The sequence below is a fragment of the Etheostoma cragini genome, chromosome 22, assembly GCF_013103735.1.
Source record: "Etheostoma cragini isolate CJK2018 chromosome 22, CSU_Ecrag_1.0, whole genome shotgun sequence".
Lineage (NCBI taxonomy): Eukaryota > Metazoa > Chordata > Actinopteri > Perciformes > Percidae > Etheostoma > Etheostoma cragini.
Genome location: NC_048428.1, coordinates 16,005,069 through 16,032,911, shown reverse-complemented (window position 1 = coordinate 16,032,911; position 27,843 = coordinate 16,005,069). Strand labels below are relative to the sequence as shown.

Genomic DNA, 27,843 nt, shown 5'->3' with positions numbered 1-27,843 from the left:
ATCGCAAGAAATTGAAATGAAATAAACAAAAGCAAAGCAGCAAATTCTGACCACTGCAAGCCCCCAAACTTCTTTGTCGTTCTAGCTATCAGCAGCTGTGAGTGAGAAAACATTGAGCTCTGCTCTGTCTTATCAACAATTGTGAAGTCTGTGTGGAAATCCCACACTGTAGTCAGAGTGGGGGAAGAAAAACTAAAGGCAGGTCGTTGATAAGAAGAGTGCGTTTTACAGGTGGAAACAAGTAGGGACAAGAGAGGTCACAAGGAACTTTAGATTTTCATGGAGGGGAACATCTGGAGCCTTCTCAGACAACAACTAACTAATGCGTTCTTTTTTTGGAGGAGGGAGCTGCATGTACATGTTGGTGAGAACACGTCAACTCTTCACCTTCCTCTCTCATTGTTTTCTGTGTGGCTCTCTCGTGTTTGATTGTGGTGTACTGTTGTAGGTCATGTTATCATCCTGGGGGCAGTAGGTTGTTGTCAGCAATAAAAATAAGTTACTATAATTAGCAGCCAGCCCGATTTTTCCCTGTGATTTCACAGCTCTGCTATTGATGAATGATCTTATGTTTTAGTGAATAGACTTGGATATAAAAGTCAGTGAGGTGTGACATTTCAGATTCAGTGTGTCTGCACAGTCTTGGACTTATCTTACTTAGAAAATGCGGTGTGATCTTTCCTGTGATCTTTCTCAGACACCTTTCAGTATGACTTCTTGCTCGTTGTGGCCTTAAATACCACCCACATTCTTTCCTTTTCACCTCATCCAGGGTTGCTGCATTCTGACTTTGGAGTTGCATTCTTGCCCATGGTGTCATTATGTGACGGCTGGCTGGTTTGTCCAACATGGCACTGATTAGAGGTCTAGCTGAGCTGATTTCGGGGCTCCGAGCAAAGCCGGTTTGCATTATATCATCACACATCACAGCCAAGAGTCCATAAGAGCCCTCCAACCGAGATCCCTCTCAGCTCTGTAACACATCTCACTGTTGAAAATATTGAATGTCAACACAGGTCAGAATAAACAGGTGGAGGCTGGGGTTGGTGATGTTTCAGCTCCAGGCCATGGTGGTCACTCCTTTTTTGTTTTCTGTTATTATCCTCTTAGGGTAAATCCCCTATCCTCATAATCCTCCTAGTAGTTCAAGCTGGTAGAGCTGGCACTCTCTGCCTGGTTGCCCCCTCCTTCATTCAACCTGCTGTTCCCCCTCTCGCTTTCTCTCCTACACTTTTTTGGATGTTGTGTTTATATGTGCATAAAAGACAACAATTTACCATTTTTAAAAGACATTTCTCCAGAAGAATTAATCTTGGTCTGTGTGTATTGCAATTTTAGTTCAGGTCTTTGTATAGATGGTGAACCATATATTATATAACTAGGGAACATGTGTGTATGCAGTATACTACACAGACTGTCTGCTGACCGCTGTTCTATCCGGTGGGAATTTCTGTATTTGTAACACTGCTTAAAAGTCCAAATCTAAAGAATGTTTCTTGCTTACTGTAGAAGTTTATATTAGGGTTACTTCTATCAATAATTTTGCTATTTGTTTCTATATAATTGCTTAAAATAAATGACTTTGGCAAAAAGCCAAAGAAAGCGTTGTGTTTTTAATGTTGTTGAGGCTGTGTTTAGGCACAGTGGTGATTTGAGCTAAGTGCTAACATCACTATGCTAAATGGTCTTTTAAAAAAAAAGCTAAAGCCAGGAAATCTTTAAAATTTTTGCTCAGTTTTTTACTCTGTAAATGACTTAAAGTATTATGCATATTATGAATAATTATTAAGCAAGCTTTTAATGTGTATTTTATTTTGACATCTAAGGACTCGAATTCTCTCCATAAGTTCAGCTGCATTAATGATCATTTTGGAAGAGTTTTTATGAAACCTCCATTTTGGAAGTGCAAACTATAAAGTGCAAATATTCCTGAGACACTGTCCAGTGTTTAATGGCGTAATAAGGTCACTACTGACCCAACGAGCCAGACTCTCTGTGTCTGATGATGAAACACAAGCCCACCATAGTTGGCTGAGCCACTGCGTGAAGCCTTCCGCTTTCCATGACACTGGTTTGGTCTTGAGGTTATAGGAAAACTTTGCTAAAAAAAGTCTTTATTCCATGCCAACATTCTCAACATTTTGGCTCTAGATCTAACATGCCGGCTGTATTGGTCTTTTTGAAGACATTTTTCAAAGAAATCTGTTTCGTTTTGACACGTCTTCAGGGACTGACCACTCATAAAATGGTTTCATAGAGGACGGCCAGTGCTCAGCACGAGCTGTAACCTGCAATTTAAACAGTAGTATGGTTTTAGCTGAGCAAAGTGTTCTAAATCTTGGGTTTGTCCTCATTTTGTTGATTTCCTTGGCAGTTCAGCTGGAGAACTCAATGAACTCTTGAATGCGCCCCTCCTTTTCTGATGACAAAAAATCCCCCCCACCTCCTAAAATCAAGGCCATTGTTACAAAATCAATGAAAGGTGTTTGACTGCATTAGCAGATCCTCTTCTGTTTCACCGATGCACGATTGTGACCCTGTAATCTTGTTACTTATGTCACCAACTGTGCCACAAGGCTGTTCAGTAGCACCCTGTTAGTTTAGTCTGCTTTCCTACTCCAAATCACAGAAGAAAGCTTCACTTCAATCCTCTATTGTTTTACTGTCTTGTAATGTGTCAGCGCCAATTATCCGAGTCCAACTCCTCAAGCAGCTGTTGTTGTTGGAGAATGAATACATTCTGAACTCCCCGAGTTAAGACGTCTTTACGAGCGTGTCTGATTGTCTCCACATTGTCCAGGCCTTCACCTCAACAAAAGAATGCCTCAGGGTAGCTCAGGCCAAATTACGTTAGGACGAGGGATGAAAACCACGCAGATGGAGATACACCAATGTTTTAAATTTTGTACTGTGGTCCAGCTGGGGCATGGACAGATTATGAGACGATGGGCCCCAAAGAGCAAGACATCCAGACGGTTACTGTAACATTTTGCAGGTGACCCAGAATTCTCAGACTCAGAGACACATAATCAACTCAGATGTTGATTGTAGTCTTTGTTAGTCTCTTTGTAGTTTTTATTGGGCCCTGGGCCTTGGGCCTTGTGTCCCTCCTGCATCACTTTAGGCAGGTTTAATAATTCCTATGTGGGCTGAGGGCCCCAAAGAGGGCTCTTTGAATCACAACAGGACACTGCATTGATACTGCAAATGGTTGATACTGCAGAATGACTTTAGATTGGCTTTACTCTGTAATTATTTAACATTAAGTGATGGAACAACAAGGACCTGTAATGGGTCACAACAATAACAATGATAATCACCTTTTTATCCCTCCGTTTTGTCATACTGTACCTCAAAACAACCATGGACAATTGAATCGACAAGTTTGAGTCTCCCGCGGTTCAAAGAGGATTTATCATTTACCCATATGTCCCAGTTACCACATGGCTTATAGTCTTAGTGGGTCGCAACAACAAAATGATTCACATGAAAATATCCGGTCATTACATTTTCGTTTCATAACGCTTTTTCATGTGCCTACAGACCTTGTGTTGCAATCATTAATCCTGCACATCTCTTGGCCCTTCACTTCATTTATGCATTATCATTGATGAATTGGATGCTGTATTCTTCAATCTGCTGGCATTAAACTGACAGTTTTGTGCTGTGTCTGTCCAGGCAGGGCGAGACAATGGGCTGCATTAAGAGCAAAGAAGACAAAGGCCCTACGATGAAGTATCGGCCAGAGAATTCAACCGTGTCGGACCCCAACTCCACAATAACCACACCTCACATAGGTCACTACGGACCGGATCCCACCCAGCTTCAGCAGAACCAACCTCCCACCTCCTCCTCAGGGTCTGGGGCTGCAAACTTCAACCACACCCTTACGCCGTTTGGCGGCTCATCTGCAATGACTCCGTTTGGAGGGGCATCATCCTCCTTCTCCGGTCCTGTGTCCAACTCGTTCTCTGGAGCTGTCTCAAGTGAGTGGTGTTTGATTGCAAGATGTCATAATACTGATAATGGTCTTAATGGAAAGCATGGTTTAAGTTGTTGTATCTATCATCTGGACGGCCACTTAATAATAACGTAATCTTTCTATCCTTCAATCGGGTTTCTGCTGTAGTATTTCCGTATTACCCTATGGTATTTAATCTTTAGTACATCTTTTTTTAATATAATATTTAATTCCTGTTGTAGAGACTTTACTTACTGTTGATGTGTAATCCATCATGTTTTTCATCATTTTCAGTTATGCTAGCAGTGTGACTCCAAAGATGGCAAAAAAAATGAACTGATTGACCTTGGTGATCCCTTGACATTTTTGGTTTTGAGTGAAATTTCTTTCACTCAAAACCCAACATGTTGGATTGATTGCTACTAACATCCACTTGGCACCGGGCAATGAATCCTAATGACTTAAGTGGTTCCTTGACTTTTCCTATAGCGCCTCCATGAGATTGACATTTTTGGTTTTGAGTAAAATGTCTTGACAGCTGTTGGATGGTTTGCCATGCAATTTGAAACACACATTTGTGTCCTCCTCAGAATTCATTTTAATAATTTTGGGGATCCCTTACCTTTTCATCTAGCACCAGGACTAAGTCCAAACTTGGTTCATGACCAAACAGCTGCAACAATGACATAACTTACTGTATATTTAGTGCTAATTAGAAAATGTTGCCATGATAGCATGCTATACTAAACTCTGGTTTTATCTAAATGTCTACAGTAATTAATCTGTACTTACAAATGCATGGTTACACTATGACGAGGATGAACATATCAAAAGTAAATAAAAACATAAGAAACTGATACAAGTATGAACACAGCATGCTGAAGAAAACGGTCAGCAGTAATGTGAAGTATACATGATTTGTCTTACAGTAAATGGGCTACAACAAGCAAACATACTTACTATTCATCTTAACGTAGTCAGTATGCTGATCTGACATGTCGGTGTCACAGTTAATGCCCCAGCCATTGTTATTATAACTAGCTTTTCCTTGTTAGATTTAACACCGGTCCTGTTATCGTGTGTTATCACCCTTAATGTGTCCGAGCAGCTTACAGCAATCCTGAGAGCAAAGAGATGAGATTGAACCGTCCTGTTTAGGTGGGATTTAGGTTGTAATCCTCCTCCATGAAGGATTATCTGCCCTCAGAGGGGGTGTGGAGGTGTGGGGGGGAAGGTGGCACTGTCATGGTGTTCGCTTTCTGCAGGAGATAATGGAGTTACTGTTGACAGGGCATTGTTGTCGGTGGTGGGTATGTGAATGTCATCTGGCTGGGGGTGTGACAGTGCAGTAGTGTTTGACAGGATGCTGCCATGGGACGGAAAGATGACTTGGCTCATACCACAATATACTGAACTATGTCTCTTATAACATGTGCCAATAATATGTTTAATACTTCAGAATGGCTAATTGGGTAGATTATGAGTGTTAGTGTATAGACTGTCCTTTCGCTTAGGTCTGAGTGTGTTAAATCTAATCATATATCCATGCAGGGGAAGCACTCTTTCTATAGAATTTTAAGCCAGAGAAAATCAATGCAGTATGAGCTCTCAGACCTTGGTAAGACATATCTATCTATTGGCCTACCTTAATTAGAAACAGTCACACACACAAACAAACCTGCTGTTCCAGCTACAGCATCATTATGTCCTGTTATGTGTTTACAGTTCTCACTTTCACAAGCTCCCTATTCATTACTAGTGGGTCTGTTTTTTTTGTGTTTTTAGGTGGTGTTACGTTCTTTGTGGCTTTGTATGACTATGAAGCCAGAACATCTGATGATCTTTCATTTAAAAAAGGAGACCGATTCCAGATCATTAACAATACGTAAGCATCTTCACAGTTTCCCTCTCAATTTATGGGGGCTTTAATTTAGATGTGTTTCCAGTAATTCTGAAATGCCTCTCAAGCAGTATTCCGTATACTGCACCTGTTCTTTGTGTATCTGTATTCATGAATGAGTTTGATTATCACTTGTTTCCTGGCTTTCTGCTCAGTGCTGTGGATATTGGCATTGACTCTTGCTGTAACAGAAATGTTGCCTGAGGTTATAACATTTTAATGTAAAGGAGATTAGTCTCATTCAATCCCCATTGTGACAAGGCCTTTCAGTCTTATCTCACATTTTAAAGACGCTATCGGCTAAAGGGAACATTATTTTATACAAGGCAGAGGCTTAAATCATTAACCATAAACAATTATTAAACGGTTTTCAGCAGTATCAATCATAGCAGGATATACAAGGCCTTGGTTGACTGTTAAATTAATGTCTCTCAGAAAAATAATAATCATCTCTCCTGTGTCATTGTCCTACTGCAGAGAAGGAGACTGGTGGGAGGCGCGCTCCATCAACACAGGAAGGAATGGCTACATCCCGAGCAATTATGTGGCCCCTGCTGACTCCATCCAGGCTGAAGAGTAAGCCCTTGTTATAACCTCATTACTCCATCTACGGCTACTGCTTCAGGAGAATAATAACACTAGCATGATCCCATCTCCTGTGGTTGCAACACACTTAACAGCTTTACAACCTGGATGAAGCTTCATCATATGATTTTCAACAGTCACACTCCGCTACTCAGTTACCCCTTAAAGGGGAACTATGCAGTGTTTTTAGCTTAATTTACCTTAACTGAACAGCTTTGGAGTCATTAGATTGGTTAAATGACTTTTTTCCACCCAACTTTTCAGCATGCAAGCCACCAGCCTCAGAGTCAGGAAGTATCGCGTGATATCAGGTCTGGCAATGTAACAAATTGCTTCATGGCACTGCACACATGCGTCGATTCAGGAAACGGCTAACAAGGTAGCGATGGAGTTTTCCACACTTTTGTCATAGCTGAGCCGGCAGAAAGAAGCTGACAGCTAGGAAAGCATTGTTGGAGGAACAGAGAAAGAGGAAACAGCCGACTGACCGAGCGAGGAGTCAAACACAAGTAAACGGAGGAGCTGCCAAATATATTTTCTGAAGCTGTAGGGGGAGCTCTATAGAGAAACCTGTGAATAAATGGCCATAGTGCCACTTTAAATTGAGAGTTTTGCCGCTTTTCTTATATAAATGCTTTCTCCTGACAGGTGGTATTTTGGTAAGATGGGACGAAAAGATGCTGAGAGGTTGCTGCTGAATCCAGGAAACCATCGAGGGACTTTCCTGGTGCGAGAAAGCGAAACTACTAAAGGTGATGATCGCTTCTTTATGAAGTGTAGCAGTAGCTAAATTATACCAGCCTACTAGAACAGGGAGCTCTTTAAGGCTTGGATGGACACAACACTCTCCCGGTCTAATCATCAGTACATAAGATGAGAAACTGCATCAGAAAATGTCCAAAGGTTAAAGCTCCCAATGTGCATTTTGTTATGAAGCATCCAATCACAGAGCTCAAAAACTGTGTTGCTACTGATTATGCTTGACAGGAAACTGGTAATACCTTCACTTTAAATCAGTTCACTTTCAGATTCTGGGTCAGTGATACATTTTTCAACTATGGTGCTTGGGTTTTTCTCTTTTAAAGGCAAAAACAAAGCCCATATTGACTGGCTTCTTCTCCATAGTGACATCAGCTGAAGATCACAGGTGTCTTACTATTTAGAGCACACGACACATAAGCGAACTTTTTTTATGTAGAACTTTTCAAGACGGCAGCATTCCAGGATGAAGAAAAGTGGAAAGAGGGAGATTTAAAAACAACATGACAGTGTATAACAAGAGTCTACAGCCATACTAGCAGCTCTGTGAGGCTGTACTAAACGCTATTGTCAGCAGGCTAATATGCTGATGGGCGTGCCTTGTCTTTAACAGTTTCATATTAGGCTGGATTGTATGTTCTGCATTGTGTTCTGTGCTGAGTGAAGGAAGAACCCGGACCACGACCAGCTGATGGTTGCTATTTTAATGAAGGCAGAACGGTGGATTTGTCAGTACAAATCAACAGAAAAACACATAAGGCTCTGTAACATGCAGTCTCCTCCACACAACACACAGGTCTCATTTCCTCTTCTCAGCTAGTCTGGCGCGGACTGAGAGAAGCGCCTGAATGAGAGCACGAGATCTGCGACCTCTTAAAGTGACAGTACAGGTATTAACACCTTGGTCTGAATACAACATTCAGGCATAAAGGCAGTAAAACACATATAAAAAACAATATTCATCAGAATTTGGTGACATTTCAACCGTAAAAGTAAAGCTATAATTTCAATCTGGTTACACAAACAAGCAGAATTAAGTGTACTTAAAACCTGTACTTTTAGCTCGGAGTGTTTTTGATTTAATCTAACTCTATTGTCATCAATTGTCAGTGCCTGACAAAGAAATTAGATTTACTGGGAGCTATTAGTGCAGTGTGCTGATCTTTTGTCTGACCTGTGCTTTCAGTTTGTTTCTTGATCCAGCACCTGTAAAGTTGATACAGATAGGCCTACAGTGTATTCTACAGAGGATTTAAAGACATACCAAACTGATGGAGAAAAATACCTTTCTTGGAAACAAAGGAGTTTCTATGTTTCTGCGTTGAGGAGAAAACATCATTACAAGATATTAACAAAAATACTCATGGAACCAGCATTTCATCTTTTATTGGCACAGCACACTGACACTTGTGTTTTGATCGTAGACTGTAAATATTAATGGACAAACCATCCGGTTCGGGGAAGTACTGCAAATACGAAAGTGCCTTAAACCTGCATTCTATCTGAATTCCAGCAGGGGGGCAACACATGCGGTTTCAAAAAGGAGGTCGGTTTCGGTAGAAGTCTGTGAGAAAGTGACACACTCCTCACTTGATTTATTACCTCAGTAAACATTTTCATAATGTGTTTTTGGTCTCAGTCGCTAGTTTTAAATCTTCTGCAACACAGAATGTTAAATTTTTTGAATTATGGTCTCGTTGACTTTAAAATCGCCGACAAAGCAGGGGGGGTGTAAGGGCATGGCTGTAATGTGATTGCCAGTGAAAGTGTATAACATGACATAGATTCTAAGGGCTCCTCCTTCACTCCTTCCTCTCTTCTAAAGTCGTCACATCCGCAACCAGGATGGCTGCGCCCGTAACGGTAAACTCAACGACTCATAGCTGATCTCCACAAACCAATGGGTGACGTCACACATGCTCTGTGCATTAATATTAACGGTCTATGGTTTTGATTTCTCTTGTCTCCTCTAGGGGCTTATTCTCTCTCCATACGAGACTGGGATGAAAACAAAGGAGACAATGTGAAACACTACAAGATCCGCAAGCTTGACAGTGGGGGATACTACATCACTACCCGGGCACAGTTTGACACTTTACAGAAGCTTGTCAAACACTACACAGGTATTTTGAATGCAATGCTTCCTGCTTACTCTGTTTTTTCTGTCTCCTCTCATTCATTATTCATCACAGTCTTTCACCAAACGTGCAAATTAGTCTGTCACACCTGCTGCTTTGTGCCACCATGCAGTTTTTTGTGCCAGCTACGATAGGCCCCCGAGATGAATAGGCTTTTAATTTTAATAACAATTGATAGAGCAGTTAAGATTTTCAGCCCTGTCTTCAGCCTGAGGAGAGTCGAGGTTAAATCTCTGTGATCCCACTTCAGTCCAACTCTGGAGAGGGTTTTGGTGCTTTTAAAAGAATCATCTCATTTATATTTCATCACAGCTAGTATAAAAGCGTGAATTCATCCACATCAAATGGAATGAATTGATGCATGAAACTGCCTTTAAAAGCCTGTATCCTGCTGGTTAAGAGAGTTGTGTTTGTGCCTGTGACACCGCTGGGTGTAATGTAGTGTTTTGATCTCTGCGTGTCCTTTTTGTCACAGAGCATGCTGACGGGCTTTGCCACAGGCTGACCACAGTTTGCCCCACAGTCAAGCCTCAGACTCAGGGGCTTGCTAAAGATGCCTGGGAGATCCCCAGGGAATCCTTGCGACTGGAGCTCAAACTGGGCCAGGGCTGCTTTGGAGAAGTCTGGATGGGTAAGAGCAAGATAGACAAGGCACGCTGGAACATTTTCAGAAAAACGTGTTGTTTGTTTAGTATTCACTCATAATTATCTAGTTGGGGAAACACAAAGACAACCCAGATTGATGTAGGAAATGCAAACATGCAAATAAATCAAACACCCCAATGCCTATTGTGTCTATTTTTGTCTAAACTGGGGATCTAGCCACTTCCTGCAGTTGCTTCCGCTGTTTGTTGGATTCTCTTTATCCCCAGGATCATTTCACTCAGCTCAAGCCAAATTTATTTGTAGGCCTTTGAACTGTGGGCTTGTTTCCGCTCATCTCAGGCATATTTCTGCAAGGAGTGCATGCATGACAGCACATGTCTAAGCCATTACAAGACCTAATTAATGATATTGTCTTGCTCCCAGCCCATTAACAACACTGATTACCCCTGTGGCCTGTGGGTGTTTCTCTCCCTGTCTTTGTCTCTGCAGGCACGTGGAACGGCACCACTAAGGTGGCCATAAAGACGCTGAAGCCGGGCACCATGTCGCCTGAGGCCTTCCTTCAAGAGGCTCAGATCATGAAGAAGCTCAGGCACGACAAACTGGTGCCTCTTTATGCTGTTGTGTCTGAAGAACCCATTTACATCGTCACAGAGTACATGGCCAAAGGTACACACAGATACCTGAAAACCTTTTAAAAGCTCCAGACTGGCAAATTTTATTAGAAATTAAACTGTATTTTCTGAGAACTCGCGACCCTTGAGAATAACAAGACTCAGCTGTTTCCTGTTACGTGACACCGATGAGATCTATTTTTAAAGAAAAGCAAAGCATCTTAGACTGTCTTGGTTTATCAGGCACTGCACTGATGTTGGATATGTGCAATGTTCCTTAAAGGGAAATGTAAATTTTATAAATGTTTTAATTAATGTGCTGCGCAGATTGAAAGTCCTTGAAAGTTCCTTGTGGTTCCCTTAGGGTGGATACTGGGATGTTTAATTGAAAACTGCAGTAGTTTTGTGGGAGGTAGCTTTAGCTGCAATGCAGGGTTTTTCAAAGGCTTTTATGAGTAATTAGATGAATGTGTGTAAATGTTAACTTTATGTATTTGTGTGTGCACCTGTATCCAAATGCCTTCAGTTTGTTGATCTACTGTGTGTTGTCATCTCATAGATTAACGGCTGTTCCACAGTTCTCTTCATGCAGAAAATACTTTAAATATCATACCGATTTACATTCAAGCTTATTTTGATATTCAGTTTAATTTCCTACCCAGGTAGAGTGAGTATGGAGGGTTTAATTCAACTGTTTAACATTTCATATAGCAGCACATTGGTATGCAGCTGGTATCACAGCCCTTTTATTGCTCCTACAGTATATCATGTCGATCATGCATTTACGACTTCTCGCTGTCGCTGCCTTTATAGGAAGCTTGCTCGACTTCATCAAAGAGGGTGATGGAAAATTCCTGAAGCTTCCCTTGTTGGTAGACATGGCTGCACAGGTAAGACAAACCACAAAGGGGTTCTTGAGTGCAGAATTTGTCTGTGAAAGTTAAGTTTAGCTTTCTATTTAAAGCCTCTGTTTAAAAAAAATAAATAAGAAAGAAACATCAGCCTCAGGCAAACATGTCTTTGACTATTTGACTCCTCATTATGCTTGAAAGAGGGTTTGATGTTCTGAGTCTGAGGAACTAAAAATTATTTACCGAAGCAGCCGTCAAGAGATTCTGTCAAATGTTTTGTTTTCAGATCGCTGACGGCATGGCCTTCATCGAGAGGATGAACTACATCCACAGGGACCTGCGCGCCGCCAACATTCTCGTGGCCGACAACCTGGTGTGCAAGATCGCAGACTTTGGCCTGGCCAGGTTGATAGAGGACAATGAGTACACAGCGAGGCAAGGTGGGCACATAAACACACAGACTGTCTGACTCATAGGTGAACGAGGTGTCAGGATACAGCAGTCACCTCACAGCAAGGACGACTCCCTGTTGTCTCCTATCATGGTGAATTAGGATAATGGTGGAAACCAGATGCTGCTGTTCCCTCTGATTAGATGTGCTTTCACACGCTGGGATAATTCATCTCACTGCAATGTTGTTCTCCTTAAAGGGCTGGTTCACTTATATCACTACCTGTAGTGGTATCTAGCTGTGGATCGTCATTTTTTTAGTTGCTCAAGTTCCCTATCTGATATTTCTGCCTTAATCCTAATACAGTGGAAATCTCTTGCCATCAGTATGCCCAGCTTTACTCTAGTCCCGCCCTAACAGGTGCAATAAAGCTAACAAAAGATGTCAATCATTCACAGTCTATAAACGCACGCATAGTCCACAAAAAAAACCTGGGTGGGCGTTCAGAGTCCCCATTGGAAGTACAACAGAGTTACTCATCTAATAAACGTACATGTGGAGTCAACAAGAGTAAGAGAACAAAGAGTAAAATACATAATAATACGATGCAACACATAGCCCAACAAGAATCAATACTTAATCAGACTAATGTTGCACATTAGCTTTATTTGGCTAGTATTTAAAGGCTAACGTGGTTAGCAAATATAAAGCAGCTAGAAAAAGAAAGCCTAAAGATAATACTTCAACACACAAAATATGCCAGTATTCAGTCAGTATTTCCTCAATGTATTTTTCTTCATTGTAAGTGTAACTGCTATAAAGCTGTGGCAGCAGTGGTTGATAGTAGCAACAGGATGTTTAACTGAAACTAACTGCTGCTGGCAGGGGAGGAGATGAATGGGATTTTGTTTGTGAAACAAGATGCATTTACAATATATGTTAATAATTACAAAAAAATCAGCCTCTCTTTCCAGTCCCAGTATTACTTTGATTAAAGATGTCAGGGAGTTTACATAAGGACTAAACCTTCAGTACGAAGTAGCTCCAATGAAAACTGTTCACAGCGTGAGTTGTGGACTACTTAGAAGAAAAGCGATATTTGTTTGTGTAGATTTTCCCTAAGGATATAGGATACAAGGACAAGGGATGCTACGGATTTGATTAGATATTGTGCCTTTAAATTCAAATCAAAATGTAAGAAATTTTAAAAATACATTGCTGTAGAGGCCATTTACGTAAAGTGAGTTTGTTCTCATACTCTGAGCCATAAATCTCCACTTCAGTTGCACTGCAGTACTAACAAAACTTCCAGTTTCATTCCTATGTATATTCCGAAGTTTTTTACAGAAGGGTTTGTTCATTAATCATTCATAGCCAGATTTACATAACTTTTTTTTCTAAAAACACAGCACCAAATTCTTTTAAAGGGTTTTGACAGTATTTTTGATCCACGGATATATCTCAAATTCCCTCTGTAAAACCTTTTGACCCGAATGTATCAACAACATGAAACAAGAATTTTGAACCTGCGTTATTATCATCTAATGAAATATACACTACTGTGCATACATATCCGGAACAGAAATGTGAACACTGACATTTCTGTTCTGGAAATGAATGCACATTAGTGTATATTTAACTAGATAATACCCAATTTGCATATTTAGATATTACCTAATTTGCATATTTAAACATAATTGTGCAATTTCAAAAAGAAATTGTAATTCAACATGTTTTATCTGAATGGACACACTCAACTGGGGAACGTTCATGGTGATATATTTTAGTTAACCCTTTTACCCTATTCACCTGTAGGGTCTCAAATAATGACAAGGAACATAATGTCATGCTCGGGCATGCAGAAAGCATGTATAAATTTGGATAAACCAATCTTTTACACACAAGAGCCTGACTAATGTCCTTTATACTCATTCCTATTCCTCAAACCTTTTTCTCTATTCTCTGAGGGGCATTTACAAGCCTGCATGAATCTTAACATGCTCATATTATGTTTTTGGGGCTTTTTCCCCTTTCCTTAATTGTATTGTTCTTTTTTTTAACTATACCATGTAAACCTATTATGATATAACCTCTAAGTACAATTATGAACCTGAAAATGAACATAACAACAAAAAATGATGTTGTCTTAGTGATGATGTAATGATGTAATTGTGGGTCAATATGGCCCATGTGATTCACCGGAAAAAAGCAGACATGAAGGCATACACCCTCTAGTGGAATCATCTCACCAGTCTCCACCTAATCCCATACAGGAGCCAAATTCCCAATTAAATGGACGGCCCCAGAGGCTGCGCTGTATGGCCGCTTCACCATCAAATCAGACGTCTGGTCCTTTGGGATCTTACTCACCGAGCTGGTCACCAAAGGCAGAGTGCCCTACCCAGGTAAGTGACAGTGAAACACACACACTCATACACACACCGGGTGCAAAAAAAAATGGCGCAGCGTGCCGTCGGAGGGACGGTGATTAATGGCCGGAGTTATCAGCTTTCAGTCTGTCTGTGGACATCAAGCTGGTGTGCTTGTTTATGCCGTCTGACATTGTCTGCGCTGGTTGTTTATGCCTCTGCAGGGGAAAGACTGACACACACACACACACACACACTTGACATTAGATGAGACCATCTGGTGGAGGACGATCCCGAGATTGAACACCACTCTTGTTTATAACCATCTGCCAGGCTGACACTGCCCTGGGGAGCAGTGCCTTCAGTGTTGTGCACCACCTTCAAACAGCTCCACTTTCTACCAGACGTAGCACTGAAACAGTTAATAGATTAGTCCACTGACAGAAAATGAATGAAAAAAACTATTCTGATCATTGTTAGGGAATGACATTTTGGGAAATATAAATATTTGCTTAGTGCAAGTTAGAGGACACGATCAATACACTCATGTCTTTACACTAGATAGTATATAGGGAGCTACAGCTAGCAGCCCATTAACTCAAGTTTAAAGTGGACTTTCTGGAGTCATGAGGTTGCCAAGCAACTAGCAGAGACTTCAGTTTTTGTACAAATTCAACAAACAAGATATAACACAATTAGTGAGCTTCAGAGATGCTGGTAGGTAGATTTTGTTACCTTCAGACAGTGCCAGACTAGCTGCTTTCCCGTTTCCAGTCTTTATGCTAAGCACACTGTCTACTGGTCTCCTGTTGCTTTAAATTTATTGGACAGATATGGGAGTGGCATCCATCTTCTTATCTAACTCTTGGCAAGAAAGCAAACAGGCATATTTCCCAAAATGTCAATCTATTTTATTTTATTTTACTTAACTGATAACGTAATTTTTTTTTAAAGAAAAAAGGTAACTGTTAAGCTTATTTGAACCTCTTTTCTGTTCTGTTTATCTGATCTGATCCAAGAATTTACAACATTTACGCATTTTTCACTTTCATTTCTTTTTACATTTTATATACAAAAAAAGGAATTGTTGAAAAAGAAATCTCCAGAAACCTAAGCCTAAAAAGTGATTAAAAGCTCTGACAGACTTTTCTGCCTCTTGTCTTCTCCTTAGGCATGGTGAACCGCGAGGTACTGGAGCAGGTGGAGCGAGGCTACCGCATGCCCTGCCCCCAGGGGTGCCCCGAGTCCCTGCACGAGATGATGAAGCTCTGCTGGAAGAAGGACCCTGACGAGAGACCCACTTTTGAGTACCTCCAGTCCTTCCTGGAGGACTATTTCACTGCCACAGAGCCACAGTACCAACCTGGAGAGAACCTATAGCCTGCCTGGCCTCTGCTGCGTATCCCTAGCACACTACGTAGCTTGACATTGTCATAAGCTCTTATTTGACCTCGTAAAAAGTTGACTGGAGGCTAACCAGTTGCTTAAACCACTACCTGCTCTACCTGTTTTTGTTTTTTTTTGCTTTCAGTGTCCGCAATCATTTCATTTTATTTTAATATTTTTTTAGTTTTCATTCATGGTACTACACAAATCTTAGCTGTGTCAAATGTTTGATTCTTTTAATGTGTATTGTGTCACCATGTACAGTAATGACTCTGGTAGAAAGACACAAATGCATTTATAACCCATAGTTAAATACACTACACGTTGAATTCGTGCTCATGGACATTGCTGTAAAAATAAGCTGTGATAATGCCTTCCACTAGAAAAACCTATTGTTGAGAATGGCAGTCCAACTGTTGGGCTTTAATGTGGCTTAATAGGGATCTCTCACTCTCTGTTTGTCTCCAAATTATATTCTGTTGTGATATATTGGTAAATTATAAATCAAAACAATGAATAATTAACAGAGATAATATATTAAACTAATTGGGAAAAGCTCTCAGGGGACTGATGATCATCACCACCGTCCATTTCACAGTGATTATTTAAAAGCAAATTACACACAGCTTAACTTTAGATATATGTCATCAGCTCCAGTGCAATTTCTTAAACTTGATACAAATGGGTGACTAGAGTGAGAATGGGACATTTTCTTTTATGCCTTTGGTAATATTTAACAATGCATTATGTGTGTCCTTTTATATTATTTTCTTCTATGTTCCCATGTCATCACAAGACTATATCATATTTTTTTCATATCACATGGACACGGTTTTTATAGCTTCATTTGAAGACTTGACGACCCAACTGTCGTCAAGTCACCCATGATCATCCAGAAGTCTCTGCTAGGACTTTTTATAACAATGCCATAACTTTTTCTGTCCCTTTATGCTGGGGTTGAATAATCTCACTGCAATCACTACAGAGACATGCTTACATAAAAATTTTTTGTTCAGGGTGTCAGTGAGTTAAATAGTAATGGAACTCGTGGACTTGTGGCTTATTGCCAAGCCAGAAGATACTCTTTCTAAAAGTGGAAATTATGAACAAAGCCACCTAATAATTTGTAAAAACAACATGTTATCTTCTACAATGTGATTAACTGAAGCACTTGGGACTCTACAGAACCTATTTGTATAGCAATGATGAGTTTTTTACAATGATTTTATCTTTGCATTTTTGCTCCTGTATAGGCTCATTGGGACAGTATTATGAGGGGAACACTAATTGGCGAGTAGGCTTGCAATAAAGGGCTTTGTATATGATAAAATCTTCATTTTATAAGATTGTTGATAAATTGGACAAGATTGAAAAAATATGCGGGAGAGACAAAGTGGGTGAAGACTCAACTGAGGAATTTGTACAATAAAGATGTGATTTTAAATCCAGTGGTCTTTTATAAATGAAATGTTTGGATTTGTTTTGTAGGCCTAATGTCTAAACCAATGGCAGGCTGAGGGTGGGGTCAACTTCGACAGGTTACTTTTTAAGTGTCACTTACAATTTCTTTAACTATCTGTCAATGCGGATGTAACCCAGGGACAACATGTCGCACAAAATTATCAATGTGACAGTCAGGGATGTGCGATTCCCGACGTCTTTGGAGCAGCACGGCTCTGATGCGATGGTAAGGACGTTTGTGCAGCTGCAGCAACACTGCGCTGCGTGCATGTCTTGAATTTACATTTAGCAGAAACCTTTATTAACTTTCCAACCTGCAGCACACCGACCCGGATTATTCAACCGCATATGTGGTCATCGACACGGACAGCGGGTTGAAAGGCTTCGGCTTCACATTCACTCTGGGGAAAGGCACGGAGATTGGTAAGATTTACACAACAAATCACAAAATACATGCACTTTCGAAACAATTAAAGCACAAAGCTCATAGACTATATTTCTTAGCATCGGGACACGACCAACACACTAGGCCTCGAAATGCCTGCAGAGCCGGTTGGCCAACAATGTTGCTAATACGTTCAAGTGCTCCTAATAAACCCCGAATTCCGAATATCTGGAGCATGAATGCAACATTTGTAAATTCCAGTCATTGCAGCCAATTTGTGAATTGAACTAAGTTTAATGAAACTATACACCGTAAATATAAGCTAATTACATTAAATGCCAAAATGCTATTATTTCATGAATGAAGCTTTGATAAACAATATTAAACTTAAATAATTATCGTAGCTTTCGTAAATAAAGTAAAGTAAAAGCATTTACAAAACAGACACATAAACGACTAAAATGATAAATATACATATTATGCTTCTTAATTATCAAATGTTAAATGTAGGTATCAATAAGATTTCGTACCAGATTTGTCTGTACATGAAGGCAACACTTCTTTCCCATGTTCTCTTCTCGGTTTGTGTGCAAGTTGATCCCATAGACAGGATATTAGCTGAAACATAGAGCTGAAACCATAGACTGCAGTTGAACCGTACACCGCCATCTAGTGGTACAGTTTATTAAACACAATACAAACTTTTATTCACGTGTTCAAAGACTAATGCAGTAAAACATATGGCATATATGAGGTTTGGTTGTCATCCTTTTTAAAGCCGATTTGTGTTGGTTGTAACCCGCAGTGGTGTGTGCTGTGGAGGCCCTGGCTGGTCTCGTTGTCGGGAAATACTTACAAGACATTGTGAAAGACTTCCGTGGATTTTACCGCCTCCTGACCAGTGATGGTCAGATGAGATGGGTAAGAACAGACACACATATCTGTTTGTGTACTGTATAGTATTCAGATATAGATAACACTGAACAATGTAGCCTGCTTTATCCTTCTAACTTTCAGCACCTTGCTGTACTTTTCCCAACATGGAGAGAGGGATTAACATCCTCTTACCTCGCCATGGCTTCATACTACATTTATTCTTAGTTTAATAAGATATCAAGAAGATCTATGTTGCATCTTCCTTCTCATCCACTATAAGATACATACATAAATCATGTTTAGTTACAGGGAGGTTATAATTTAAAATCATTCTGTCTGTCATCATGATATGTTACTGCTAGGTTTCCACTACTACTGAGTTGTTTTCTCATAATATTACAAGGATCCACATGTCCCCAAATCTAGTTTTTAAAAGGGCCCTGATTAAAATTCTGGTAAATAATAATGGGCAAACACAACATGTAAATTTGACACATGTAGGTTTTTTAAGGAGTAGTGTCAGGTCCCGCCCGTGCAAAAGAGGCTCTTCAGTACAAAGAAAAGCAATTCATAATGTGTGCAAAAGGTATCAAAATGTGTAAACTATCTAGTTTATAGGGTCCCAATGTTCTGATTAAGACCGATGCGCCAAGACAGATACATGTTTAATGGTACGTTGCACTCTTTTCAAGAAGTAGAATGCATGCAGTCAAAAAACAAAAGAAGCTATTCAGATACAAAGAAAAGTTATTTATAATAGAAATGTGAGAAACAAATCTTAATTTGTCAATTTCCCACAATGCTAGTTCATGATTGCACACTTTTTGTTGTCTTTAACTACATCTTTATTCCCATCAGGTTTTTTGTTTTGCTGTTGGTTTTTCACATTCTGCCTTTTTTTGTAACACCCACTTTTGAAGCATTCTACACTTAAGTGTTTGTTAGTGTTTAACTGCCTATGCAACTCATAAAGGGGATGTCAAGGTGACTTTTTTTTTTTCAAACTCTTGTTTGAACCAGTTAGGCCCAGAGAAAGGAGTGATCCACCTGGCCACGGCTGCAGTACTGAATGCTGTGTGGGACCTGTGGGCGAGGGCAGAGGGCAAGGTGGGAACTGTTGTAGCCATTAGGAGAAAAACACAATTTCCTTCACAAGCATGACACTTTATGACTCATGAGCTATTGTCATCATTCTCCTGCAGCCCCTGTGGAAGCTGCTTGTTGACATGGTGAGTCACAGGAAACCTAGATCTGTTTTTTAATGTATATGTCCAGGATGTGATTACAAGGGAAATATTGTGTCTTATGTATGTATATCAATTCAGGATCCCAAGCAGATTGTCTCATGCATTGACTTCAGATACATCACTGATGCGCTCACAGAGGAAGAGGCTCTAGGTGAGACTGGTTTCTGATGTGCAGTATATAGGTATATCCAGCACAGTTTGAATGCAGTGTAGTCAAAGCCAATACTCTTTCTGCTTTTCTTATTCAGACATACTGATGAAAGCACAGGATGACAAGCAGCACAAGGGTGAGCACACTAAAAAGAGTCGTTAATTAGGTGGCTGAATGGGATTTTGCTAAATAAAATTGCCTCTTTAGAGCCAAACTGCTTTTAGCCAGCAGAATAGTCCCCAGCACTCCACTATTGCTTTATTTAAACACACTTCCCTTCGAGTCGTTATTACCTGTCTGGACTGCTTCTCTTGCCTCACAGAGGATCGCATGCTGAAAGAGGGTTATCCTGCCTACACCACCTCCTGTGCATGGCTCGGATACTCAGACCAGCTGCTCAAACAGGTCTCTGTGCTATAAAGTACATGTAATTTCTCAGGTTGGACAAATAGTATCCAAATAACAATGTCAGTTGTGTGTTTCTAAAGCTCTGCACGGATGCCCTTAAAAGCGGTTGGACCAAGTTCAAGGTGAAAGTCGGTGCGGATCTAGAAGATGACATACGCAGGTGCCGCCTCATAAGGCAAATGATTGGACCCAGTAACACTTTGGTAACGTTCTTTCCACCTAACCATTGTATTTACATTAATTCAGTTTAGTTATTTAGGAAGTGCAGAGTGCAAATTAATAAAACACATAGATACTTACTTACTTACTTACTTCCATACTTTATTCATCCCAAAGGGAATTTTAGGCCTCCAGTAGCAAGAAAACCAAAACACAACAAACACATATATCACACGTACATAAGAATAAAAATCAATCATAGAAATGCAATGACCATGATAACGTAAGATACTGTGGTACACTGTGTGCAAAAGGGAACAGTGCAGGGATTGAACAGGGCAGTAGATCATGAATAAATAATAACTATAACTATAAAATATAAACATAATAACCTATACACTGACTGATTGAATAAGAACAATATGTAACAGGGAATAAGTTATAAGATGTAAGCTGTAGATGTTATGACCACACTCCAGATGGTGTAGGAGGGCCACTATAGCTAGTAAGACAGTTGTTCAGCAGACAAGTGATATTATGGTAGAGGCTGAGAGGGACAGGCTCATGCTAAAAAGTCAATTTCTCCCCACCCTGATTAAACATGGGTTAAAAATGTAGTCCACTGGCCTCAATGTCAAAAAAGGATTTTTTTTAATTGCAAATTAAAGAGTCGTCGCAGTAGCAGAACTTAGCACAAAATAAGACACAGTACAGAAGCAAAGAGATTTACAACAAAACACAGCACAAAGCAGAACAAGGTACAAGGTAATACAAAGATTAGACAAGACATCAGGACACAACCGTATACTAAAGTCTTCTTGTGTTTAGATGATAGATGCCAACCAGAGATGGGACGTAGCCGAGGCCATCAGCTGGGTGTCTAGCCTGGCTGAGTTCAAACCTCTTTGGATCGAGGAGCCCACGTGTCCAGACGACATCCTGGGTCACGCCGCTATCTCCAAGGTTAGAAAGAAGTTCGAATTGCCAGCGCATTTTCTGCGTTGAAGACAGACCACGACTCCTTAAACATAGTAGCAAGACAGGATGAGACAAATCGCAAGTTATTGTGTGTCTTTTTAAGTTTGCCTCTCTTTGTGGTAGTTTGAGTTTTGGAGGTCATTTTGCATCACTTTTTTGGTCATGTTGCATATCTTTCTGCTCGTTTTGTCTCTCTGGTCATATCTCTTTTTGCATCTTTTTTTGTGGTTGTTTTGTTTCTCTTGCTGGATACGTTGCGTCTCTTTCTGGATAGGGTGCATGTCTTTGTGGTTATCTCTTTTATTCTTTAGTGGTTTTGTGTCTCTTTGAAGTTATTTTGCATCTCTTTGTGATCATTTTTTTCTGCCTGCCGGTCCTCTGGGTCTGTACCTGGTAGGCTGGTTAAGTAATCCATCTGCGGTTGAAGACTAATAAAAGATATTTCATTGTGTTGCTGCAGGCTTTGGCTCCTCTCGGGATTGGGGTGGCAACAGGAGAGCAGGTCAGAACTCTGCTTGTTCTCGCATACATATCACTGGCTGATGAATTGATAGTTTCTAGCTGGGTACCTGCTTCCTTTCCAGTGTCACAACAGGGTGATGTTCAAGCAGTTCCTCCAGGCCTCGGCTTTGCAGTTTGTCCAGATAGACAGCTGTCGGCTGGGCAGTGTCAACGAGAACCTGGCTGTGCTGCTGATGGCCCACAAGTTCCAGGGTAAAACTCAAGACACGACAACAATCACACGAGTCCTAAATGAAGCCTTAACCCTTGTTGTCTTCGAGTCAAATGTGACATAAACTCCAAATGTCGATGACAGAATGGGTTTCTTTTTTTTAAACTAATTTGGATGATTCCATACAGCGCGCCTTGCGAGTATAAAAAAAGATAGGATGTCTACTTTCATTGACTTTTCAGTGTTTCATTTAAAAAATAAAAAAAGGTTTATAAACCAGACTGAACATTGAAATGTACCCCTCTGTAATTATGCTTCTTTTAATGATTCAAAATAACTCACAATGTCTGCCTTTTTAACTCTATAATTGAGTATAATTTTCTGTAAATGAAGTGTACTGACCATGAATTCAAAAAATATAAGTTTAAAACTGGTAATAATTTGATGTTAGTGGTGTTCATAAATGGTAGTGAAAAGAAGCGTTAAAGGTAAAAAAAAAAAAAAAAATTAAAAGAGAATTTTGATAGCAGAGGTGAAAACGTCAAAAGTGTTGATTTTCAAAACGACAAGTACATGGTTGAATGGAAGACAACACAAGGGTTAAATGTTTTGATGTATAATTTACCCAATTTATCACAACAGAATATAAATTGGAGAGAGAGTGAGAGCTCCCTGTTAAAACCCATTAAAGCAGTTGGACTGCCATTCTCAACAATGGTTTCTATTGAATTGCATTATCACAGTTGTTTTTTTATTCAACATGCAGTGTATTTAAAGTATAACTGTAATGCATTTGGTTCTTTTTACGACGACTCATCACAACTATTTTTAGTCATCAATCAATTATTAACTAATCAGAATTGAACATCAAATCATTCCAGAGAGAATCGCCATGGTTTTTTCCCACCCCTAGTTAAAAGTGAAGCTATATAAATATAAAGCTAAATCTTTTTCTGGAGCCTTGAAAGCAACAAAATGGAGTAAAAAGTTATTAGACCAATCAAAATATAGAACTTTTTTTCACCAACTGATTGGAGGTCAAATGAAAAAAACTTAACTAGAGTTTTTTTTAGAGGTTTTATGCGGTTCAGCCTGGCTTTAGGGCTACATGGTATTAATTTGAAATCTGCAAATGAAAAATATGGCTACTAGTGTGTCTGTGTGTCTCTCTCTCTCTCTCTTCTTGTAGTGCCGGTTTGTCCTCATGCTGGAGGAGTCGGTCTCTGCGAGCTCGTCCAGCATCTGATTCTGTTTGACTACATCTGTGTGTCTGGAAGTCTCCAGTAAGAGCAGCATTTGTTTTTGTCCCCAGTTAGGAGCCCCTCAGTGTAACTGACTAGCATCACTTTCTCTTTCAGGATGTGTGAATATGTGGATCACCTACATGAACACTTCACCAGTCCTGTGGTTATTCATGACGCCCACTACATGCCTCCCAAGGTAAGATAAGGACATATGCCAGCTATGTTACAAAATTGATTTCTGCAGTCCTGTATTAGAAATTTGACTAGAGTAAAAGTACGTAATTAGCATCAAAAATATACTGTAAAAGTACTCATTATGGAGAACGGCCCGTTTTAGAATTATGTACAGTAAAATATCTTATTAAATTATAATTATTGATGCATTAATTAAATGCATGTGTGTGATTAGTGCCAGGTAGCTTGTGAATTTCACAAAGGAATCAAAGTCTTACCTTAATTACCATAATTTTTTACTTTAATCATAATCTGCAAACTACAATTGTATAATTTTAATTATATTTAGATATAGGTATAGAAGTGAAAAGGAAAAATACAAGTGCTATAGTACATTACTTGCGTAAATGTGCTTATTGTTCCCAGGAGCCAGGCTACTCTTGTGAGATGCTGGAATCATCAGTGCAGAGATACCAGTACCCTGACGGAGATGCATGGAAGCCGATCCTAAACAAATGAGGACTTTGTGTTAAACATTTAAGCCAAGCCCCTTTTTAGACTTATAATTGGTTAAGTGGAGTGAAAATGGATTGCACTAAAAGAAATTTAAAAAGATTTAAGAGTGGAAATGTAGCAGACACTTTTAAAGTCCAGACCTATGTAAGTGTGTATTGCTGCTATGCTCCTGCTTGCTGACACAAATGTAAATTCTTTATTTACAAATTAGATGAGAAATAATTACACTGATCTAAATGGCATTTTTACACTTTCAGTAACAGGATAAAATACTTTTGTCAGAAATTTGTGGCTTAAAGTGTAATTTCATCAAAATCACACACACACACACTAACTCAATTGTGACGTTTAGACAGCCATCTGCATCTTAATGGTTGGATGAGGGTTGTAGTCACAGATCTCAAAGTCCTCTGCACGGAAATCATTGATGCTCTCCACTTTTCTCAGGATCTTTAGCTTGGGGAAGGGGCGGATCTCCCTTTGAAGCTGCAAATTTTAACAGATGTGTAAGTTTTTTAATCAAACGGGGAGACAGACAGCCATCTTTAACTGACCCACCTGTACTTTGAGAGGTTCAATGTGGTTGACGTAGATGTGAGCGTCTCCGAGAGTGTGGACAAAGTCACCGGGCTGGAGTGACGGAGGGGGAAAAAAAAAGCATAAGACAGATGAGGTAAGCATGATAATATGCTAAAAATGTGTTGTGACAAAAGCACAGTACTCTCACCTGGAGTCCTGTGATGTGTGCAATCATGTAGGTAAGAAGTGCATAGCTGGCGATATTGAAAGGCACCCCAAGGCCCATATCACCCGAACGCTGGTACAGCTGACACGACAGCTCGCCATCACACACGTAGAACTGACAGAGGGCGTGGCAGGGGGGCAGAGCCATGAGGGGCAGGTCTGCAACAACATAGGAGAAGAAAAGAAATTTAAAATGATAGGACGTCATTAAAATCAGGTTTAAAGAGAGCTTTAGAGTAATTAGGGATATATTTAAGAAGTTTAAAATGTGTACATGCCGCACCTTTGGGGTTCCAGGCACACATGATGATCCGTCTGTCCTCTGGATTCTTATTGATAGTATCAATGACCTTCTGCAGCTGGTCAACACCTTGTCCCGTATAATCTAAAATAAATTATAAAAAGGATCCTTTAAGATCTGAGAAACAGTATTACAGTTGTGTGTGTAGCTGCTATTGTGCACTAGGCTTACCAAAAATGATCTGTTTAAAGGAATAGTTCTACTTTTAGTGAATCATGCTTATTCCTCCCCCTTTCCAGTCTTTATGCTAAGCTAATTGTCTGCAGCTTCATACTAACTTTACAGACATAAGAGTGATAAGAATCTTCTTATGTAACTCCAGGCATGAAAGCAAATTAAATTCATTTTTGAAAATGTCAAACAATTTCTTTTAAGGTTGCAAAAATTCGAAATATAGCTATGTTTCTATTGTGCATTAATCTCTTATAATATACTTTTATATTGTCAGATGATCCTGCTTTTAGAAAGAAAACTGCAATGGTCAATGTACTGTAGCTCCCACAAACAGTTGCAAAGTCTTTACAAAAGATACCGCAATTAAAATGTCCATTAATTCTTTGTGTGAATAATTGCCTGGATGGTGCCTCAGCCGGCAGCACCTCCAAATGACTTTGATCAATCAAACCAAAACCACATTTTGTTACTTCAAATTCTTCTTAAAACGTAAGTAGATGTAAAAAGGGGAATATGTGATTGTATATACAACACACTTAATCCTTGTAGCAAACAATGAACACAAAAAGCCTTTGTCGCTGCAAATAAGGCTGGGTGCAGCGGTACATTAACTGTACCTGCATGCATGTTTGAGTACTCTGCACCAAAGTGCCTCCACTGGAACCCATACACAGGCCCCAGGTCGCCTTCCTCTCTTTCTGTGAACCCAAGGTTATCCAGGAAGTCCCGGGACCCGTTGGCTTCCCAAATCTTCACCCCTTTCTCTGAGAGCTCCTTGGCATTTGTTGATCCCTGTGACCACAGTGAAAGAAATATTGCTTTTTGACACAAAACCTGCATGTGAACCTAAAGAGTGAGTTCACCCAAATTACAAAAGAAATATTTTCTCAGCTATCTTTTCAGGCAAGCAGCCATGATGTAGAGATTTTCGGTTTAGTTTTTTAGATTTTAATCTGAGGTGTCTGTATCTAATGTAATGGAGAAAGCCATGGTACTTCTTTTTCCAAATATGGATATTTTACAATCCATAAAAAGCCATTAAACCCAAAACAATCTGCATGGCCCGATCATAATATCGGCCGGCAGATAATAGGCATTTCCCAATCTAACGGCATCGGCATTTATAATGGCCGATTTAATAAAATAGTTAATTCACCAGAATCATTTATAATGACATGATTCTGATAAATAAATTAAAAAAAAACGGACTGTCAACCATGTTGTGAGCTTTGGTGTTGCATAGTTTGCCCACCAGAGGGCACTCTACCACGTCCCTGCTGGCATCACTTTTTCTTTTTTGTTAATGTGTTTTTTGTTTAAAGGACTTTAAGTTTCATATCTTAAGTTTGTATTTTTATAAATTTTATTTATCAGAACTTTTAACTACAAATAACTAATGTTAGGGAAATCTGTGTTTTGTAACGTATTTCTGGATTTTTTTTTTTTTTTTTTTTTTAATATTTCTAGCAATATATCAGCATGTTGGATTTTTAAATAACCAAATATTCGTATCAGCCTTTAAAATCGGTCAAACTCTAATGGCTTTATACCACTAGAGGAGAGACGCACACAACCATCCTTACCTTAATAAACCACAGCAGTTCTTCAAGGATCCCTTTCCAAAACACTCTCTTGGTTGTCAGCAGGGGAAACTGATCTACAAGTAAACAGGAACAGGTTATTTGATATTACGACAAACAATCTTGATTATAAAGATCGCTTAAATTTGGTTAATAAAAACTATGAATAAGACCTATATGGGTAATCTATTACAAAGAAACCTTTCAGTGGTCCCTGGTGGACAAACTATATACTGCTGATACGGTTTTCTATACGACCAATATCATCCCTGTATTTAGACTTCTCTTTATTGATCCTTTTGGGATGACTCCCGCAAGGAAATTGAAAATTCCAGCAGCAGTTTTAGCAAGAAAGAAATAGATAAAGACAGTATAATAACATTCTGAACCAATTTCCTTTTTTTAAATTAAATTTCTTACTCCACTACGTTTGAAACTTTTATTTCCTAGTTAGGCTACTTTGCAAATTAAGATTTAACAAAACGTGTTTACTTCACAAAAAATGATGCACTGTTGAAACGACCAGCTTGAGCATACATCTCATTATGTATAATGAGATGTATGTAGTAAATTATGCAGAATGGCACTTCTCCTAGTGTCATACAACAGTATGACACTAGGAGAAGTGCCATTCTGCATAATTTACTTCTGATACTTTGAGTTCATTTTGCAGATACTTTTGAATGTTGAATGCAGACTCTTAGCTATGTAGGAGTATTTTTTTATTACATAGTAATACTTTAGTGAAGGACGTACCTATATAACGTTACTTCCTCCACCACTGTTTACCAGCATGCTGAACATTTAGCTACAGTAATAGATCATTACAAACCTCGCAGGCTGTATCTGGCCTGAGCACCGAACACAGAGACGACTCCTGTCCCGGTTCGGTCTCCCTTCCTGCGGCCGTGCTGCATGATGTACTCGATCTGATCCAGATACCCGCGTTCATCACAGAAAACCCCGAAGTTCTTCTTTTCTTCCGCGGGCTGCTGCTTCTGCTCCTCCATTTTACAACCGTTTGCTGTGTGTATTTCTGAAGTTGCGGGCATTTTTGTGAACATACAAGCAAACAATTTTACACGGAAAAGTACTGTGTGTTGTTTGAACACCAGTTAATATTTCCCGGGTAAAGAAAGAAGACTTCCGTTTTGACGAAATAAAAACTCGCGAGACTACTAAAAAAAAGCGCGCCTTGCTTTTTTCTTCTTC

At 39.7% G+C, this 27,843-nt stretch overlaps 3 protein-coding genes across 7 annotated transcripts in view; 2 read left to right on the top strand and 1 right to left on the bottom strand.

Moving 5' to 3' along the window:
* Nucleotides 1-16,935, top strand: part of LOC117937786 (tyrosine-protein kinase yes-like) — a 22,935-nt gene extending 6,000 nt beyond the window's left edge. The window contains exons 2-12 of one of the 2 annotated variants that reach the window (XM_034861996.1): nucleotides 3,683-3,986; nucleotides 5,747-5,846; nucleotides 6,339-6,437; nucleotides 7,095-7,198; nucleotides 9,179-9,328; nucleotides 9,819-9,974; nucleotides 10,439-10,618; nucleotides 11,377-11,453; nucleotides 11,701-11,854; nucleotides 14,079-14,210; nucleotides 15,346-16,935. In XM_034861996.1, coding sequence (XP_034717887.1) covers nucleotides 3,692-3,986; nucleotides 5,747-5,846; nucleotides 6,339-6,437; nucleotides 7,095-7,198; nucleotides 9,179-9,328; nucleotides 9,819-9,974; nucleotides 10,439-10,618; nucleotides 11,377-11,453; nucleotides 11,701-11,854; nucleotides 14,079-14,210; nucleotides 15,346-15,554 — 1,656 coding nt within the window. In that variant the 5' untranslated portion in view covers nucleotides 3,683-3,691 and the 3' untranslated portion in view covers nucleotides 15,555-16,935. Of the gene's footprint in view, nucleotides 1-3,678; nucleotides 3,987-5,746; nucleotides 5,847-6,338; nucleotides 6,438-7,094; nucleotides 7,199-9,178; nucleotides 9,329-9,818; nucleotides 9,975-10,438; nucleotides 10,619-11,376; nucleotides 11,454-11,700; nucleotides 11,855-14,078; nucleotides 14,211-15,345 lie in introns of both variants that reach the window. The other variant, XM_034861997.1, reaches the window with a different exon arrangement.
* On the bottom strand, nucleotides 14,409-27,843 carry tyms (thymidylate synthetase). Of its 3 annotated transcripts, none has more exons than XM_034862001.1 (8): nucleotides 27,464-27,843; nucleotides 26,635-26,708; nucleotides 25,669-25,843; nucleotides 24,860-24,961; nucleotides 24,560-24,735; nucleotides 24,391-24,462; nucleotides 24,149-24,318; nucleotides 14,409-14,430 (listed from the first exon to the last, which is right to left on the bottom strand). In XM_034862001.1, exons 1-7 carry the CDS (start codon nucleotides 27,693-27,695, stop codon nucleotides 24,181-24,183), a joined length of 969 nt encoding a protein of 322 aa, XP_034717892.1. In that variant the 5' UTR covers nucleotides 27,696-27,843; the 3' UTR covers nucleotides 14,409-14,430; nucleotides 24,149-24,180. The 3 variants fall into 3 exon arrangements, with proteins under 3 accessions (XP_034717892.1, XP_034717893.1, XP_034717891.1); XM_034862002.1 differs by having other exon boundaries at nucleotides 14,410-14,433; nucleotides 24,156-24,318; XM_034862000.1 differs by lacking the exon at nucleotides 14,409-14,430 and having other exon boundaries at nucleotides 24,008-24,318.
* On the top strand, nucleotides 17,021-23,857 carry enosf1 (enolase superfamily member 1). Of its 2 annotated transcripts, XM_034861998.1 has the most exons (15): nucleotides 17,021-17,247; nucleotides 17,342-17,444; nucleotides 18,212-18,327; nucleotides 19,303-19,389; nucleotides 19,485-19,511; nucleotides 19,608-19,680; nucleotides 19,778-19,816; nucleotides 20,003-20,085; nucleotides 20,169-20,291; nucleotides 21,076-21,210; nucleotides 21,686-21,727; nucleotides 21,810-21,939; nucleotides 23,088-23,181; nucleotides 23,257-23,338; nucleotides 23,743-23,857. In XM_034861998.1, exons 1-15 carry the CDS (start codon nucleotides 17,167-17,169, stop codon nucleotides 23,833-23,835), a joined length of 1,308 nt encoding a protein of 435 aa, XP_034717889.1. In that variant the 5' UTR covers nucleotides 17,021-17,166; the 3' UTR covers nucleotides 23,836-23,857. The 2 variants fall into 2 exon arrangements, with proteins under 2 accessions (XP_034717889.1, XP_034717890.1); XM_034861999.1 differs by lacking the exon at nucleotides 23,743-23,857 and having other exon boundaries at nucleotides 23,088-23,185; nucleotides 23,254-23,338.

Coding starts and splice junctions, on each gene's coding strand:
- enosf1 (XM_034861998.1), top strand. CDS start 17,167: ATGTCGCACAAAATTATCAATGTGACAGTCAGGGATGTGCGATTCCCG. Junction 20,086..20,168: donor CAGACCAGCTGCTCAAACAG/GTCTCTGTGCTA, acceptor GTGTTTCTAAAG/CTCTGCACGGATGCCCTTAA. Junction 21,940..23,087: donor GATGGCCCACAAGTTCCAGG/GTAAAACTCAAG, acceptor CTCTTCTTGTAG/TGCCGGTTTGTCCTCATGCT.
- tyms (XM_034862001.1), bottom strand. CDS start 27,695: ATGTTCACAAAAATGCCCGCAACTTCAGAAATACACACAGCAAACGGT. Junction 25,844..26,634: donor AACTGCTGTGGTTTATTAAG/GTAAGGATGGTT, acceptor CTGTGGTCACAG/GGATCAACAAATGCCAAGGA. Junction 24,962..25,668: donor GTACTCAAACATGCATGCAG/GTACAGTTAATG, acceptor AATTTATTTTAG/ATTATACGGGACAAGGTGTT.